The following is a 19,692-nucleotide window of genomic DNA, read 5'->3' as shown; positions in this document are numbered from 1 at the left end:
TTTTATACCTGTTTGAAAACAGGTATTATAAAGTATCTGTAGAATTAGCTTTACCCTTCTAAAGACTATTGACCTAAACTGCCAACAATTTTAATATTTTAATACATTGAGATATTTAGGCATATACTATAAAATATATATTTCCAAATCTCTATAAAAGTCTCTAAATTCATGTTTTTAGTAGAATATATATTTATAAAATTAAAAGAAGAAAGCAAATCTTGGAGCATATGCCATGCAGAATCTACTTGAAATTCTGTCTGTCCTCAGACAGCGCTGTATTTTTGAGGTAGAAAAAAAACAAAGCAGAAAAACTGTCACTACAAGGATGACCAAGAGCACAGAGACACAGCAAGCATTTTGCCAGGAAGACTCTTTACTGAGCACCTGGAGGCAGGTTCCCCAGCTGCTCCTGGGAAGGGTTGCCACAGGTATCACCATTTTAGTAATGCTCACTCTACATACAAGCCGAAGCCTAAGGACCAAGAAGCTTGTTGAGACTGAACCCTGTACCTCAGTGTCTTGTTCCTTACCTGCATCCAGCAAGAATTAACCCAAAAGAGCACTGCAGATTTCTCAAACCCAAAACCACTTGTATCTGAAGGCATGGCACATGTGGTTCCCAGAGTGTATGATTAATGTGTATGATGCAGAGCATCCATATGCATGTAATGTAGGAAGCACAGGAGCATATAGCATCTCTGAGCACTCGAGTTTCTAAGAGTGAAGATCCAGGGAGCTGTGACATATTTCGCCCCTGCTCTTCTGAAAATTGGTGCAGTAGGGGTTTCTGTGGCACCCCACAACAGGGAGCTTGTCGATGGACCCTGTCTGGGTCCCTGAACCGATGGAGAGCTGAGCCCAGCCTTGGGTGCTTTGCTTAGGTAAAGCCAACCTGTTTTCTTAGGTCCTAACTCTCCTGTGCCTTCTCTCTGAGGGGGTTTGCCCGTTAGAATTGAGGTCACTCACGTCTCTCAGTGTTGAGATGGGCTCACCAAAGGTTTGGTGTTATACTACAGCTTTTTCTTGTTAAAATAAAAAGGGATGTCTTCTTTTTCAGATTCTTATATCTCAAATGGATGGGGCTTCTAAATTGTTCTCAGTCAAGGCGTGTGTATGAGTTAGGTATTTTAAAATTGCTGCTGTTGTTATTTTTTTTTTAAACTATGCTTGGGAGTTTTAAGGGTTTAAATTGCTCTAGGTCAAAAAAAGTTGTGTGAATGCTCTCTGGGAAGCATTAAAATTTTGCAGAAGACCTTGAGACTTTTGAAGTAAGAAGTAATAAGCCCTTTATCAGTATAGCATCATAATTGAATATTGACGAATTGACAGCATGAATTAACTCCCTGATCATAATAATCATTACACAAACACACACACACACACACACACACACACACACACACATACATATATATATACACATATACTCCCTGATGTCACTGGTGGGATGAGCATAGGCAGGAACCTCACGGTTGCCAGGGCATTCGACAGTTCTCTGTGTTCCCAGGGATGGGTTCTGTACCCCCAATATAGAGGTTTTCAATAAGTATCCACTTACCACTGTGGTAAACTAACCTTCTAACCTCTAACCCTGCTCATCTAACCTCTCAGAGATTTATCTCTATGTAATCATTCACTGATTTATAAGGTTTTCTGTAACAATTTTCACTACCCCAAATCTCCCTACAACCTGTTTTTAGGCTTCCTCTGTCTCTACCAGAAATGTTTTCCTGAATACTGTTCAATCATTTTACCTCCCCCATTGTATCTTAACTGCATTGAGGAACTTGGCATCTTGTAAGTAATGTAAATTCTGGCTTCTTTCTTATATCTCAGAGAATTTCATGTAAGCTTCTGAGATTGTGAGGTCTACAAGGTAGACATGGGCTTCTGACTTTTTGTATGTGTTACATGCAGCCCAAAGGACTGCTGACTCATTAAAAGTTTGTTTCTTTCCGGATGGGGATTGGACATTTTAGTTAGGGTCCTCTCTCTTGCTTAGTTTCTTTAGATGCACAGGTTTTAGTGGGTTTGTCCTATGTTGTATGTCTATATGAGTGAGTATATACCATGTGTGTCTTTTTGCTTCTGGGACAACTCACTCAGGATGATCCTTTCCAGATCCCACCATTTACCTGCGAATTTCATGATTTCCTTATTTTTCATTGCTGAGTAATATTCCATTGTGTAGATGTACCACAATTTCTGCATCCATTCTTCAGTTGAGGGGCATCTGGGTTGTTTCCAGCTTCTGGCTATTACAAATAAAGCTGCTACAAACCAATCCCCATCCGGAAAGGCAAAGAGGATGGACATCAGAAGAAGAAGAAAACAGGAAACAACCTAGGAACCTACCACAGAGGGCCTCTGAAAGCCTCTGCCCTTCAGACTATCAAAGCAGATACTGAGCCTGATGGGCAACTGTTGGGCAGAGTGAATGGAATTTTAGGTAAGAACTGGGAAATAGTAAGAGCTGGAGAGGACAGGGTCTCCACAAGGAGAGCAACAGAACAAGAAAATTTGAACACAGGGAATTTCCCAGAGACTCATAATCCAACCAAGGATTATTCACGGAGATAACCCAGAACCCCTGCACAGATGTAGCCCAGGGCAGTTCAGAGTCCAATTGGGTTACATAGTAATGTGAAGAGGGACTGCCTCTGACATAATCTGATTGGCCTGCTCTTTGATCACCTCCCTCTGGGGGGGAGCAGCCTTACCAGGCCATAGTAGAGGACAATGCAGCCACTTTTGATGTGAACTGATAGACTAAGATCAGAAAGGAGAGGAGAACCTCCCCTATCAGTGGACTTGGGGAGTGGCATGCAAGCAGAGGGAGGAGGGAGGGTGGGATTGGGAGAGGAGGAGGGAGGGGCTTATGGGGGGATGCAGAATGAATAAAGTGTAATTGATGAAAAATTTAAAAAAAAGGGAAAAAATAAAAAAAAAGAAAAACACACACACACACAAAAAAAAGTTTGTTTCTACCTGTGATTTTTGGGCATTTGAAAAACGTGAAGTTCAATGTGAAAGTACCATCTAAGTCATTTCCACTATTGCCCTTCTGGGCAGAGTCTGGGATTTCCCACACTCACACTGTTCCATGCTAACCTTGGAATTTCAGCAGATTAGAGAACAGGGGCCAGGGTGGATTTTTTTAAACTGAACCCTCCTCTAATACACCTGTTGGCCTAGACAGAATCCTTCGTGCACTTCCTAGCTGGACCCCAGCCTACCACCTGCAGGAATCCTCAGCTCCAGCATAAAATCTGCTCCTCTCTCCCTCCATGCTCTTGCCTCAGGGGTTGTCCACATGAGGAGGTAGCTCTCTCACACCAGCAGGTGCTCGTATTCTTATGACTCATTAGACACTAACTTTTGATTGATCATTTTTCACCTGGAATGGTCTTTACATAGCATGTTCCATGCCCTTTTACACCTCTTCTGGGAGATGATGGCCTCAACCTCAACTCTATCACCAGTTATATGCACACATCTTCATTGTTAGCCTGTTATTTCAACTCCATAGATCAATTATCAGGACACATATGGCCCCTGTTTATTAGGCTCCTGAAGCTTTTCAATGGCCACTGAATGTTTGCCAGGCAACTTGAAGCCATACAACAGATTCTGAGGGTGAAGAGTCATGGTACACTTCAGGATGAAATAAAAGTAAAAACATGAGCAGTAACAAACATTCCACAATAGCTTTTTCTTTACATCTGTAGAAACCAGTGAATGACATTGACTGTTGGTTTGTCTTTATATAAATTAATTATCAGAAGATAATGTTCAGTTGTGGTAAATGCTTCAAAAGACATCGAAGGATACACTTAGGTAACATTTTGGTTCTGATATTGCATTTTAAATGGATCCTCACATAATTATTTTAACATGAAAATGTGTTTGGGGTTTTACACATGTAGGAACTTCTGTGAGTCTTAGGTTGGTGCACAGGAGGCATGCGGTGGTTGAAACTATTTACCAAGGGTTTGCCAATTCTTGGGAGTCTCCTACTGTAGTAATTACACTTGGTTGTCAACTTGGTAAGATCTACAGTCACTTGGACCATGGGCCTCTGGTCATGCCTGTACTTCTGCTGTGGAGCAGAGGTCTAAGCTTTCTATTTTGATTACTCCCAGACTGACTTATTGTTTAAATAGTGTAACTTATCTGGATGTGATGGAGACTTGTGATCCCAGTCCTCAGAACTGGAGGTAAGGGTGACCAAGAGTCCAAGATCTTCTTTTGCTAGATAGTGAATTTGAGGCCAACCAGCGATATATAAGACCCTGTCTTAAAAACAATAGTGAAGAGAATTAATTAAGCAAAAAGTTACGTACATTCATAAATATTATTCAAAGTGTAAAATATCTTTTAAACCCAATAGTTTTATTTCATTCCTGTGCTACCTAGTTCTTAGTTTCTTAAATAACAAACGTGCTTGTCTTGAGTGTGTACAGTTGAATTACTTGTTTTGCAGATTTGGTAAGAATTGAAAGTCTTTTAAATGTGCTCATCCAATTTTAAGGAATATCAGAATCCAATGTGCTTTATTGTTAAATGTATTATTCTGATATGAACACTATTCATTGTCATAAGCTTTTAACCACAAAGATGCTTACAGTCTAAGAAGGCACAAGCTAGTATCAAGTATCCTCAGTTCTCTAGAACAATAAATATCACATACACATTGACAATGAATAAATATGCATTTTAAGAACGCAGTATCACAATTCGAGTATATTCTAGCTCTCTGTAAATCATAGGTCAAGAACATATATTTAGGGCAAGTGTATTAAGTTGGGTTGGCAGCAGGGATGCTTTCGTAGATGGCTTGAGATAAGCAGGCACATTGGACATCTATAACTATGCTGGTCACTCTGTGTGGTAGTTTGAATGAGATGTCCTCCATTGTCTGACCATTTGAATGCTTGGTCTTTAGTTGGTGCCTTTGGGGAATACTTCTGCCCTTGCTGAAGAAGGTTTGTCATTTGGGAAGAGCTTTGAGGTTTCAAAAGACTCTAACAATTTCAAATTTGTTGACCTTGCTTGATACTTTTCCTATGTGCCTTGAGAAATGTGAGCTCTCAGCTGCTGTTGTGGCTGCTTCTGCCACTGCTGCTACCATGTCTGCCTGCTGCTAGCTATACTTGACTTCCCCGTGTGATGGGCTTTTATCCCTCTGAAATCACTAGCCCAAATAAACCCTTCTTCCTATTAGTTACCTTGGTCACAGTGTTTTATCACAATAGAAAAGTAACTGATGCCATTACCAGCCAAAGAGCTAAAAGATAAAAACAGCAGGCATGTCAGACATTATAAGACATTAAAACAAAATAAGTGTACTAGAATTCTGGATGAATTTTAATAAGAAGACATTATTATAATGAATTATCTTACTTCTGTCAGTATACCTGCCTGAGCAATTGCTCTACTGAGTAGTGAGGATTTCAGTTAAATCTAAATATCTTAGAGTTGCTTATTTTTACCCGAAACGATTGAGAAGGCCCACAAAAATGAAGTTTCATTCAGTTTATATGTATCAAATGTATCATGTATCAAATGACTACATTTTATTTGAATCCCCCACCCCATTAATATACCCTGAGAACCTATCACAGCTGTGGTTGCAGACAAAGCCTGGGACTGTATTCAGAATCCCTGACACTGCAGTAAGTGCCTATGCGGGTAGAATTGTTTTTGTGTAATTGAGGAAAAGTTCAAGTGTAGTGTTTGACATTTAACAACCCTAGCTGAGTCTAATGGTCTGACTGTTCTGAACCAGCTGTCGCTCTAGTAAGCTTAAGTGGAGCGACTCTGGAATTTGTGATGGATATAGCTCCATGGCAAAGACAGCTGGCAAAGCTGCATTTTTAGCAGTCTTCCCCTTTCATGCAAAAGTGTAACAAATTTAACCAGCACGCCCACCTAGTAGCCCTGTGGAAAGTAGGGAAGGAGGATGCTTCATTTTCTCCTTCAAAGTGAGGACATGTTTAGATGTATGTCTTTGGTGAGTGCAAAGTTGTTCATTTTCATTCATTTGTTAAAGCATTATTTGTCACTAAAGAACGCCCAGCTTTAAAACATTAGCTCTTTAATCTTAAAACGCAGGGTTTCATTATCAGTAAAAGTGATTTTTAACTAGTGACTGAGATTCTTTAGGCCAAATTTGTCACCTCTTTATCCACTATGAAACAGCAGATGTAGAGTACTCTGCCCCCTGTGGAGTGCTTTGTGACAGATGTGTGCTAATTGCTTACAACGGTGCTGGTCACTGTGACATAGCATCACAGGCTGAGGATTAAACCACATAAGTTCATTTCTCACAATTGTGGGGCTAAAGTCCAAGGCCAAGTTGTTGATAGAGTCTTTTCCTGATGAAGACCCACGTTCTGAGTAGTAGGTTCTGTGCAGGGCTGTCAGCATATTGCATTTCCTTCCTATAATAGCACTGACTCCATTGTAAGATCAGGGTCATTCTGACCCAACTGTAATCCCTTTCTAAAGGGCCCAATTTTAAATCACATTTGGTATTAAAATGTCAACGTGTGAACTTTAGAGGGACAGACATTGATCACATCACAATAAGAAACAAGAAAAAAAGGAAGAGAAGGAGAAGGAAGAGGAGAAGGAGGATGAAGAAGGGAAGAGAAAAGAGAAAAGGAACAAGGTGAGGAAGAGGAAGAAGAGAACATTTTTGCTGCCATAGGTTCTTGATGTGAAATTGAGGAACTTGCTGTAACATCAACACAGTCACAGGGATGGTGACTCATTACTTACTGCTACTTGGCTTTGGTTGTAGGTGGACTCTGCCTGTTAAAATCACTAACCAGGGTTCCACAGGTAGTGGTTTGGGGACGAGCAGTGCTTCCAAGTGCTGTGCAACACCTGCCTCCCTGTGTCACTGATGGCGTTGCATAGACGACATGCAAGGAACCTTGGAAACCCAGTGTTGAATAAGGTGGAAAATGGCCCCTCTGAGGTCTTACATGATTATTCTGTGTCATTAAAGTGCTCCTATTCTCTGGGGCACCTTAGGGGAGATGCACAGCTTCTTCTCTGGATAAAGAAATCAAGAACCCCCACTTTACGGAGGCCTAAGAGCTAAAAGTGGGAGGAATGAAAACAGTGTTACTTACCTCAAGACACAACATGTTACAGATATGACTTCTCTTGGTCCCACATGTACTCTAGACAATCAATAAAACAATATCTTATAGAGTTTATGGACATTTTTTGTAAGTATTTGGCTCTTTAAAGAATGTGATCTAAGAGTCTGAGTGTACATGGTGGTACTCATATCTTTCTCAAGCTGTACTATAGAGCAACAATACTAAAAACTGCATGGTACTGGCATAGATACAGACTGGTGGATCAATGGAATTGAACAGAAGACCCTGAAATAAACCCACACATTATGGACACCTGATTTTTGACAAAGATGCCTAAACTATTCAATGGAAAAAAGAAAGCATCTTCAACAAATGGTGCTGGTCTAACTGGATGGCTACATGTAGAAAAATGCAAATAAATCCATACTTATCACCCTGCACAAAACTGAAGTCCAAGTGGATCAAAGACCTCAACATAAAACAAGACACACAAAACCTGTTAGGAGAAAAACTGGGGAAGAGCCTTGAACTAATTGGCACAGGAGACACCTTCCTGAACAGAACACCAATAGCACAGGCTCTAAGAGCAGCAATCAATAAATGGGACCTCATGAAACTGAAAAGCTTCTGTAAAGCAAAGGACACTGTCATCAAAACAACATGACTGCCTACATATTGGGAAAGAATCTTCACCAACCCTCTATCTGACAGAGGGCTAATATCCAGTATATATAAAGAAATAAAGAAGCTGAAAAGCAGCAAACCAAGTAATCCAATTAAAAAATGGGGTACAGAGCTAAACAGAGAACTCTCTGTACAGGAATATCGAATGGCAGAGAAACACTTAAAGAAATGATCAACCTCATTAGCCATTAGGGAAATTCAAATCAAAACAACACTGAGATTTCACCTTACACCCATTAGAGTGGCCAAGATCAAAAACTCAAGTGACAACACATGCTGGAGAGGTTGTGAAGAAAGGGGAACCCTCCTGAACTGCTGGTGGGAATGTAAACTTGTACAACCACTCTGGAAATCAATCTGGCACTTTCTCAGACAACTAGGAATAGCGCTTCCTCTAGGTCCAGCCATACCACTCTTAGGCATATGCCCAAAAGAGGTTCAAGTACACAATAAGGACATTAGCTCAACCATATTTGTAGCAGCTTTATTTGTAATAGCCAGAACCTGGAAACAACCCAGATGTCCCTCAATGGTGGAATGGATACAGAAATTTTGGTACATCTACACAATGGAATATTACTCAGCAATAAAAAACAAGGATATCATGAAATTTGCAGGTAAATGGTGGGATCTGGAAAAGATCATCCTGAGATCATCTGCTATCCCAGAAGCAGAAAGACACACAGTATATACTCACTCATATAGACATATAATATAGGATAAACCTACTAAAAACTGTACACCTAAAGAAACTAATCAAGAGAGAGGACTCTTGCTAAAATGCTCAATCCTTATCCAGAAAGACAAAGAGGATGGACATCAGAAGAAGGAGAAAAGAGGGAATAAGTCAGGAGCCTGACACAGAGGACATCTGAAAGGCTCTGCCTTGCAGATTATCAAAGCAGATGCTGAGACTTATGGGCAACCTTTGAGCAGAGTGCAGGGAATCTTATGAAAAAGTGGGAAACAATAAGATCTAGAGAGGACAGGAACTCCACAAGGAGAGCAACAGAACCAAGAATTCTGAGCACAGGGGTCTTTCCTGAGTCTGATACTCCAACCAAGGACCATGTGTGGAGAGAATCTAGGACCCCTGCACAGATGTAGCCCATGGCAGTTCAGTATCCAAGTGGGTTCCATTGTAATAGGAACAGGGACTGTCTCTGACATGAACTGATTGGCCTGCTCTTTAATCACCTCCCCCTAAGGGATCAGCCTTACCAGGCCACAAAAGAAGACAATGCAGCCACTCCTGATGAGATCTAATAGACTAGGATCAGAAGGAAGGAAAAGAAGACCTCCCCTATCAGTGGACTTGGGAAGGGGCATGGGTAGACAAGGGGAAGGAAGGGATGGGTTGGGAGGGGAGGAGGGAGGGATCTAGAGGGGGGATACAAAGTGAATAAAGTGTAATTAATACAGAATTAAAAAGAAAGAAAGCTGAGCATGAACCCATGTGAATCTGCAAGCAACACTCCTTCTGCTTCAAGTCTCTGCCTGACCTCCCTCACTGATAAACTGTAACCTAGAAGTGTAAACCAAATTGATCACTTTCTACCCTAAATGGCTTTCACTCTTAAGGTTTTCTCAGAACAAAAGAATAAAGCTAGAAGATTATATTTTGACTTCCCATCGGTACAAAGTCCCAATTTATTTCTAATATCAAAGATCAGACCTCTACTCTTGCCTGATGTGTCTAAAACAAAAAGGGGGAACTGTAGAGAGCTGCGTAATGCCAAGCCTTAAAGATGGAGCTGGTTTCTGCCTTCCACCTTCCCGATGGTGAGTGCTCTCTGTCACAAACAACTCCACATTTGGCTAAGGCTGAGGATCTGGCTTGCTTCCATGTATGTGGACCTATCTGCATTGCCCATGTGGCACACTGGGGTTGGCTACCCAGAGGCTATTTAAGCTGTGGGCTGGCCTTCCCCAGGGTCAGATGATTGTTCAAGGTTCCTGAATAAACTGCATTGAAAAAAAAATTGACTTCCCTTTAATAAATACTACAGTCTGAGTCTCGCCATTTGGATTTACCTCCTTCCTTTTTTCAATTATTAGGTTTTTGTTGTTTTGAGCTCTTCAGGCGGAGTAACTTGTGAAGTGTAGAGTAAAAGCTATGCCTGTGGCAGTGAAAGCAATTTTGAGAAAAATCTTTGGAACTCATCTGCATTTGTCACTTTTGCAGGTCCTGGACATCCTATACCATGTCTTTGATTTTAAAGCACATGTTTATCATGTGCTATCCATAATTTTCACTTCTGAGATTCAAGTGTGTGTATTTCAGAGGCCTGATGGGCTGTCTGCTCACCTCTGGCTCACAACATTCACGTTTTATGTTCAGCAGTAGTCAAGCCATTAAACTCCATTTTAGGTCAAATTAGAACACTCATCTTTTTAATGGCTTTGTTTCATGATCTTTGCTTCTACAGGTTAGATTCATGGAAGCTAAAAATGTTCCTTTTTATATTCTAAATCAAATTGAAACTTTATATATCAATGCATCTTAAAAGTTCACGTTTTAGCATCAGAGTGGATAGGATAATAAATTATAAAACCCTGTAATGTGTTAACCACCTTCCCCAACAAACAGCCATGTGATCTTCAGTTTTATGAGAACCATCTGTACCTTGTCTCCAAGGAAATCAAGGAACCTGACTGTTCATGGGACACCTTTAAGTGGCATCCCTCATTCGGTGTTTCACATCATCATATGTGATATCAGTTGTAAGTGCACCATGATTAGATAGGGATGGAAATGCTGTCAAAAATCTTGCAAATGATATTCCAGTCCCATCTTCCTAGATGTTGCTGCCTTTGAAACATTAGTGGGGAATTTTCCTATCAATATGTTTAAAAATAGTCAACTTTTAAAAAATTTATTACTATTTAATTACTTATCGGTTTATGAGACCAAGTGCCATTATACAGGCTGGTGGCCTTAAATGCTCAGTACCTCTTGCTCAATGTCTTGAGTGCTGTGCCTCCAGGCATGTTATAACCCTATGCCCAGCTTAACCAGCCTTTAGTTTTGTGGAGTTCTTAGATATCAATATATCAAGGTGAATAACTCATACAGCTATATGGCTTTCCAACACTCCTGTGACGTATCTTCTCAAGACTTAACCTGAGATACAGTCCAGTCACCCCAGGCAAAAATTACTCTCCAAACTCAATATGCAAGGCAACTTTGGTAAAGGGCAGCCCCACTCACCTGAAGTACATTGATAAGCTCATGCTTGGCTTAGACTCATCTCAGAACAGCACCCTGCCTGATGCTTGTCACACCACCTCTATTTCATATTTTGATTATTAACTATACCCTTAAAAACAAATAAACAGGTATATACAGGTATATATAGGTATATACAGGTATAAACAGCTGAAAACCATGCCTACATATGCCAAGAATTTAAAGTTTTAGTTTCTAACATATACAACTGCATAGGGATATTGAGATGGAGATTCTCCTCTCTATATTGCAAATATAAGAGTCTCTTTGTGGAGCATTCTCTGTCTTTCCATATTGTTCTCTGACTAAAATGATGTCTTTGTGTTTTAGTATTAATTAGAAAACAAGGTATACTTTCTGTGCTGATAGATATCAGTATTATTTTTTAGAGGATGAATGTAGCTGTGTTCTCCTGTGTGACTGTCTTTTTTTATGTCTGGCAGTTTTACCTTCTATGAAAAACTTTAAGTGGCTTTAAAATCTGTATTAGAAATACAACATATTGATGTTTGATGTAATTTGTTTTATACTTTAAAAATGGCTGTTTAGGGAAAACTATTTCAACTTAGGAAAAACTTGTGACATAACTCATAGCTACTTCTCTCATAGGTAATAATTGTATTCTGTGATGTGAAGTATTTCAACAAGTTCCTGTATCAGCCAGAATTCAACAGCAGGGTCTCAGATGGGCAATCCCACTAAGAAGAAATGGCACTTAAACTCTGTCCTACTATCAGGATGTGGAGAAGGTCTCTGGATGGTCTGGGATGCATGGCTTGTAGCTGCAGATTCACAGAGTAGAGAAAACACACTGGATTCTTTGGGGGGGGTTATCTTATTAATTACACTTTATTCACTTTGTATCCCCTCATAAGCCCCTCCCTCCTCCCTCTGGGTTCCACCCTCCTTCCCCCTTCTACATGCATGCCCCTCCCCGCCTCCACTGATGGGGGGGGTCCTCCTCTCCTTCCTTCTGATCTTAGTCTATCAGATCACATCAGGAGTGGCTGCATGCTGGCATCTTACGGAAGCCACATCATCTACTAGCTCAACCAAAGATATATCTTACGTGTTTCAGTGGTATCAAATAGAAGACTCTCCTGGGGACAAAAGCATGAAGCATTTCTTGAAGTGGCTATGCTGAGCACATATAGCATTCCCTTTGATAGTGGCTGCTATTTCTAAGATCTATGTGTCTAGAATTGGAGGACCAGACCCAGTGCCTATATGAGTGAGCCCTGGGCTGATTCAGACACCCGTTGCTACTGCTGCTGACATTCAAGTTCATCGTTGCTTTGTTACTGTTTGTGTATCCATGTGTTTGAAGTCCTAAGGGACGATATGGTATGGGTGGCACAGTGTGGATGGCTCTGCAGGAGGGCCAGGCAGAGAGAATTCTCACAGAGCAGGGGACCTCGGGTATGAGATGACCCTGTTGGGACCAAGACTGTCTCTGCTTCTGAATTAACTTGTGCCCCAACCACTCAAGCCTCTTTCATCTGTGACAAGACAGAATCCTGTCAAGTTTAAGAACAAGAGCAAAAGTCCAAGATTACAAGAAGACTTACTAGTCTCACCTGGAGAAGCCCTTGTCCTCTTTCTTAGAGCACTGGAAAATGAAAGTTAGCGTTTATATTCAGCCAGGTCTTGGCAATAAAAATAGCTTGTTAATTAAATTAATGCAGTTACTATTGTCTATATTTCACATGATCTCTTATTAGAATGTACCCATCTTATAAAACATCAAATCTCTTCGATAAAAAATGGACATTTTATTCTATGAAATATACCATGCTTGTATATTTTCTCTTTTCAGAATGACATGGCTGTTAAATAAGACTAAGGGGTAATTATTCTAATATTTTGGTCTGGAGTCCAATAGGATATGACAAATTTCTGTTGCAATCTGTGAGTTCCTTAAATGAGGGGAATTATAATCTAAGGAAAAGACCAGGTTACAACATTTTATGGATATAAATATTGGTCTCATTCATCTAAGACTGGACTAGCCATGAGATTATCATTGATGAGGTGGAAAACAGGGGAAAAGGAGAATGAATATGTTCCCTAGGTTGACAAACCTGTAAAGTCTTTTCAGAATACCTGAGAGAGACAGAGAAGTTGCATCAATATTAAAATTGGGGTTCTTTATGCTAAATGTGGAACTGGCAACTTTTTATGAATGCCTTATATGACGGGAATAAATTGAGGTGATAGGTAAGAATTGTCTTGTGACTCTGATCCAATGTTATATAAAGCCCTTTGGTCAAACAGCAAGAGAAGGTGTGAAAACCTCCATTTGCTTCCACAGGGAGCAGTGGAAAGCAAAGCTGCCAGTACTGGCAATAGAAGTGTTGCTAACATTCCCTGATTCATAGCATCTGTCTTTGTGTCCTTCTAGCGGTGGGCCTGGCTGCATGCCAAGAGCCTGCTCTCCCAAGCAATGGCATCAAGATAGGAGACCGGTACATGGTGAATGATGTGCTGTCCTTCCAGTGTGAGCCCGGGTATACGTTGCAGGTAGGCATCCTTCTGGGATTGAGAGCTATGCTCTGCATGGCCATTTTTGGTGTTCATACCCAATGTATCTGAGCTTTGTTACATTGTGGGTTCTTCTTTTATCCACCCTGTATCACCCTGGTTGAGCCCCCAAACACTAGATAGGACACATACAAGGAGAGAAGAGAGAGAGGAAATAGAAACATCCCTGTATCTAATTTCTTTCCTTTTGTTTCTTATTTGATCATGATTACTAACAAACCCCAGCCAACCTCCATAAATGACCAACAACCATCTGCCTCTCCTCTCTGGGATCTGACATTTATGTATCATCTGAAAAGTTCCAAATGTTACTTATACAGTCACAGGAACTATCTGTTCCTGGCAAAACCACGCCTCTGCTAGAGCATGGGGCAAATCATAGTCAGCTGCTGCAGACAGTCCCCATACTCCCATACCTGTGTTTAAAACTAAAACTCATTCTTATATTATCTCTGTGTTTTCAAAAGAACCCAAAGTTACAGAATTCTCACTATACCCGATGTTCATGCTCTGAGTCATGTCTCTGCAGCCAGTTTGCCTTATTCCACTTGTTCTGTTGAAGGAGCTATCGATACATGCTGTAAAACCATAATCATTGGAGTCTGCTTTGAAATGCCAAAGCATCTCAGCAGACCTTCCCATTTTATTTTTAAACAATTGTTTTTATTTCAGAATTGTGTTTTCTTCCCATAATTATGCATAGAAAAACTAACAAACAAGGCAGTATCAGAATATCTATAACCCCCACTTGGTCCCTAATGATGGGATATGCTGCTGAGTCTTGAGCATCAGCTCATTTGCATTTCCCATGATTCTATTCAGTAAATTACCACTAAAGACAAAGGGACTTTCATTGATTTTCGAGAAATGCTATAGACAAGTTTTGCTATAAATTTTTAGTTTTTTTTTAAAGCAAAATGATGTGAGACATTTCCATAAATACACTATAAATGAATAAGAAGCAAGATGAATGCAGTTACTGCTGTCTATTTTCTGTTTTAGCTATGTGCTGCAAAAGGTAGTAGTAGTCATAGCTTACCCTACTCATGTTTATATTCTTCATGCAATTTGTATCTCAAAGTAATTTCTCACGTGTTTATAATGGCTTTGGATTTGATGTCTTCTTGAAGGCTATCTCTAAGCTATGCTTTGCACCTAACTTCACTACAATTGATTCTTGATTCAATTGATGCTTGATTCTTGAGTAAGAATCAAGGAAGAGGTGGGATCAAATGTGATGAAATAATGACACTGTATACAACTAGTCTCTCCATACATATGGGGTAAACAGCTCTACCAAGTACCAGTGGAAAGCACCTAGTGAAGACTAGGTCAGTCCCCACAGACCACAAGGCATGAGCTCTGGGCTGTATCATCGGAGGACATGTCTATTAAATCCCCCGCTGCTTCAGTGCAAGGAACTTAGAGATGTTATCTTTATAAAGAAATGTCATTATTTTATAAGCAAAGAACTACGTATATCACTTTCATGAAGGCCAGGCTACAGCTCACAGCCCTTGGATCTTGATCTCACCTGGTGCCGCATTAATCACATGGACTCTACACAGTGGGTTGTAGAAGCTGAGTTTCACCACAGAGTTCTGCAGCTCTGTGATAGAAAGACATGCTTAACCAAGCATGGGGAGACTAATCAACGAGGTTCTTTGGGACAAGCATTGTACATGTACTTAGTATAGTAGAGAGAATTCTATTTCCTGTTTAGTGAGTTCCACATGCAAAGTTACCTCATCCACTTCCATGTGCTTTTTGTGTGGTCCTTTTTCCATTGGCTTTTGTTAGAACTGACTGAAGCTGCATCAATAGTGTAATGGAAGTTTTGGTTCCTTTAAAAGCTCAGTTATGTTTCGTGAATAAGTTTTTGTTTTAATCCCAAGTATGGGATTTCAGTTTGGGTTTTAGTTTGTTGACAGCTGATAGTTGTCTCCTGCAGTGTATGGTCGTTGTCAGCTAGTAACAGCCTGCCTCATACAGCACGGAGAGGGGCATGGTTAGGGCTCTAAAGACATAAATATGAGAGCCCCCCAAAAGAAATTATGGCATGCAGTGGTGGTGTGTGTTGAGGTGGCATCTTGAAGACAGATGGAGAGAAATGTTTGAACACAGCAGCTTGGAGAGAACTGCTTGCTGCATCTGCCGTTGATGGAAATTTATATAACCCCCAAAAGAACCCTTCGACCCTAAACAGCTGGGAGAAGTTAAAGGGGTCTACGCCCTCTCTCCCTACTAACGTTCTCTCTCCAACTCAGGTTGTAAGTTGGAAGGGAGAGGCTTTAAGGAACCCCAATAAAATAGAATTTAATAATGAACATGATACAGTCTGCTTTTCTTTCACAAAATCTAACTTTCAGCACTGTCTCTTCTTCTGATTTCTGTTTGTTTGTTTGTTTTGTGCTGAAGATGTGATCTTGCAGCTTCTGTTAGCTTCCGTTTTTACAGTGATAGTTCAAGACCTTGGAAAATAAATCCTCTTTCAAGCAAGGATTTCCTATAACATATGATTGATACCCCTCCCACACATACTGAGCTCACGTCAGGTTGCTTCTTAGCCCTGCTAATAAAATGTAAGCCAAGCCACTGTCTTTACTACAGAGAGCTCTGAGCCTGGAGTGTGGGGAAATTCAATATCTGCAAACATGTCTGCATGGGTGCCGAGCTGTTTTTGTTGCTAATGTGGCTTGACTAAGCACTAATTACCTCGCTTCACGCACAGATCATACATTGCCCTGCAAAACACCACTACAAATGCAGTTCTCACAGAGAACTGTGTGACCTAGAGTGAGGCCAATGGACATACGTGATCATGCAGATCCAACCAGCTGTCAATAAATCATGAATATCTGATTGACCTCAGAGACCCACCCAATATAGATGTGTTTTCATGATCTTTTAAAACATAAAAATCCAAAGATTTCTCTTTGGGTAAAATCTTGAAGAGAAAATCTCCAGGATCCAATTTTGTATTTGATGTATTATACAATTTTTTTTTAAATCACTCATCCAAAATGTTTATGGTACTGCCCATAGCAGAATATGCTCTAGATTTGTAACAAATGACCGTTTTACTGGTAGCCTTCAATAAATATCTTTAAAGGCTTTTGTATTTTATGCTTAACCATAATTCAGGAGGAAATTTATTAAATATAATTTAATGGGCCACAGGATATATAAATACACGCACTTTAGTATCAGACTGTCATCTTGAAAAACACATATTTCAAGGTGGATGTGCTGGTGCATACTTTTCATCCTAACACTTTGGGAGACCGAGGCAGAAGGATTGTGAGCTTGAGGCCAGCAGGGGCAACAGAGCAAAACCTTGACTCAAAACCAAATATTGTAGTAAAGACAATGACTTAGCTTACATTTGATGAACAAGAAGTAAACATAGTTTCTCTTTAGAACTATTTTTTAAATGCCAATAAGAATACAAAAAGAAATTACTTTTGTAGCAGGATAATTATCTCTGCGAGCCAACCACCTCACCTTTGTTAACTGTACTTACAAATTTATGCTTCCTGAGTCACCAGTGTGTACACTTGTATGTGGTAGATGAAATATATGAGAAGACAAGGAGATATGGCAGAGATGGTCACTGAGTCACAGAACACCGCTGAAGGAGCCATTCTCAACCTGTGGGTCGAGAAGCCATCGGGGTCAAATGACCCTTTCACAGGAGTCACCTAAGACCATCTGCCTCTCAGATGTTTACATTGTGATTCATAACAGTAGCAAAGCTATGGTTATGAAGTAGCAACAAAAGTAATTCTATGGTTGGAGGTCACCACTGCATGAGGAGCTATGTTAAAGGGTCACAGCATTAAGAAGGTTGAGAATTACTGATGTGGAGCCTTCTGTTTAGAGAGAGCTCAGCACAGTAGAGCTCACAAATCTCTCCACTGCTATTTGGCCTTCAGAAGAGGGAGCTCAAGTTTTGAATGTGGAAGGTAGACTAGTGGTCTGTTTCTAGGCTCAGAAAGACCCGTTTTGAGGATTGATTTTATGATAGTCCAACAGCAGCAATGAACTGCATTTCACCAGGCAGGGAACACTGAACTGCCTCTCATCCTGCAAAGGTTAGACTGACCATGAACATGTGGCTTACCCAGAGTCAGGAAAGTTACCCCAAAATGGATGGGCAGCAAGTCCAGCATACCATCCTCTCACTCCATACCATTTGTCCTCATTCACTCTAGGCTCTCAAGCCAAACGCTGTGACATTGCTGTTGCTGGGGAAACGAGACCTACTCTGCCTGATTCTGTTTGTTGTCCTTAGGGATGGTGAAAAGTAAACAGAAATGTTGCCTACTTAGATAGTCAAGATTTTGTTAGTGAAAAGAACATGTCTGTGTTTCTTGATTGATAGATTGATTGACATTTCCAAATGGGCCACATTAACAACAGTTAGATTCACAGGTTTGAAAGGGACAAAGAAAGGTCAAATGTTCCCGTGCATTTCATCCCTAAACACTGTGCTGAAATTAACATGATCCTCACGGTTTTGTTTTCAACAGGGCCGCTCACACATTTCCTGTATGCCGGGAACCGTACGTCGCTGGAACTATCCCTCCCCTTTGTGCATTGGTAAGTACACCTTGCATAGCCTCATTGAGTGACCCTCATCCAGCAGGCTTGCTACAACCTATACCCTTGCATGCCCTGATCAAAGTGCACACTGTCCCTTTCAAAGCACATATTATTAGAAATCACATTCACGTGGGGTAAAGTCACAGGAATGCAAGGAGCTCCTCCCTGTGGAATTCAGGGGTTCAGCTTTCAGAGGGACTTTGGATCAGGCTATACTGAGAAATTCTGAGACTCCAAGCTCTAGGTGCCAAACAGTTCAAGTACATGCCCAAATTCCATTTACTAATTTATGAAGGAATATCGTAGTAGCGTTGACAGGTTGAGTGGTTTTTCTGAACATTCTGTTAGCCTCAGGAAAAGCATATTTGCAGAAGCAAAGCTCAGAATAACAAGCAAGGCATTGGGTTTCCAGAAAACAGCATGTTTTGTATTCCATATAGAAGATACCAATGAGTACTATGTGTAGACACCCTTATTAACACTCCCTGTTGGGTAGAAAGAACCTATGCCTGAGGCCTAAAGCACTACAGTACAAATTACGGGGCATACAGACCCCCACCGAAGCCACAGATATCTTCCCCAGAGTCTGTGCTTACACTGCCACTGCCTCGAACAGCCGGCCCACTCTCTGCCTTCTTTTCCTGTTCTTGCCTGGGAGACTGCTCACCATTCCCAACCCCCAACCTCTTCTAGTTTACTGGGCAGCTGGCATGACGTAGACTGTGGCCAACACAAACCCAGCAGCACTAAATCTGCCATTATGTAGGATGTCCTTAACTTGTTTATTATGCAGTTTTTAAACATGGCTTCTGATTTTTCCGTATGTTCCATCCAGATAGTATGGACTGAATCAGCTGCTCTTGAGTTTAGGATAAACCGTAGCATCACCTATCAGATTTCTACCCTTAGCCTCTGCCCCTTGTGCCTTGTCTAACTGGCTTTTTGTGAGGTTTGGGGTCTTTAACATCATTTCCATTATCCTCTCACAACCTGCAGGACCTTGGCAACAGTTGTACCTGACTCATCACCCTGTTCCTCAGACTGGCATTTCAGAATCAGGGCTATATCAGTGGCTTAGAACAGGGCTTGCTGTGGCGGAGGCTCTCTAACACTTCCTGGGTCTGTAGGGTATCAGACGTGATGCCCACACCCCGCTTAGGCAGCCTGTACTGTCTGGGACTGCTTTATGAGAAAGGGCCATTTGTGTCCACAAAACAAGCAGCTTAGACTGTTGTGACATATCCTCTGGGCTTTCTCAGTTCAAGGATTTACTCTGCTGAGGACCAAGACAATATAGTATGCTAGTCCTCAAGGTCAACAAGACGATAACTGTTGTCTGTTTCACTGGCATCCTGGTATCCCTGCTTCTCCAAAAAGTGTTAGCTATGCAATGACTTTGAGGGATGTACAGTTTAACTGTCCTGAATGAGACTCCTTACAGAGGATAATGTATGGCCACAGACATGGTGAGCAGACAGAATGCCATGCTCTATAGTGGCCTTGCTCGGGGAAAAT

General features: G+C 40.9%; 1 protein-coding gene across 2 annotated transcripts in view; it reads left to right on the top strand.

Annotated features, from left to right (window-relative positions):
- Nucleotides 1–19,692, top strand: part of Csmd1 (CUB and Sushi multiple domains 1) — a 1,585,983-nt gene that overhangs the window by 1,425,218 nt on the left and 141,073 nt on the right. For both annotated transcript variants that reach the window (XM_060381443.1, XM_060381442.1), the window contains exons 38-39: nucleotides 13,433–13,551; nucleotides 18,105–18,174. In XM_060381443.1, coding sequence (XP_060237426.1) covers nucleotides 13,433–13,551; nucleotides 18,105–18,174 — 189 coding nt within the window. The remainder of the gene's footprint in view (nucleotides 1–13,432; nucleotides 13,552–18,104; nucleotides 18,175–19,692) is intronic.

The sequence above is a fragment of the Meriones unguiculatus genome, chromosome 4 (assembly GCF_030254825.1).
Source record: "Meriones unguiculatus strain TT.TT164.6M chromosome 4, Bangor_MerUng_6.1, whole genome shotgun sequence".
NCBI classification, from domain to species: domain Eukaryota; kingdom Metazoa; phylum Chordata; class Mammalia; order Rodentia; family Muridae; genus Meriones; species Meriones unguiculatus.
Note: the sequence above shows the minus strand (reverse complement) of the source record. Positions and strands in the feature narration are given on the sequence as shown.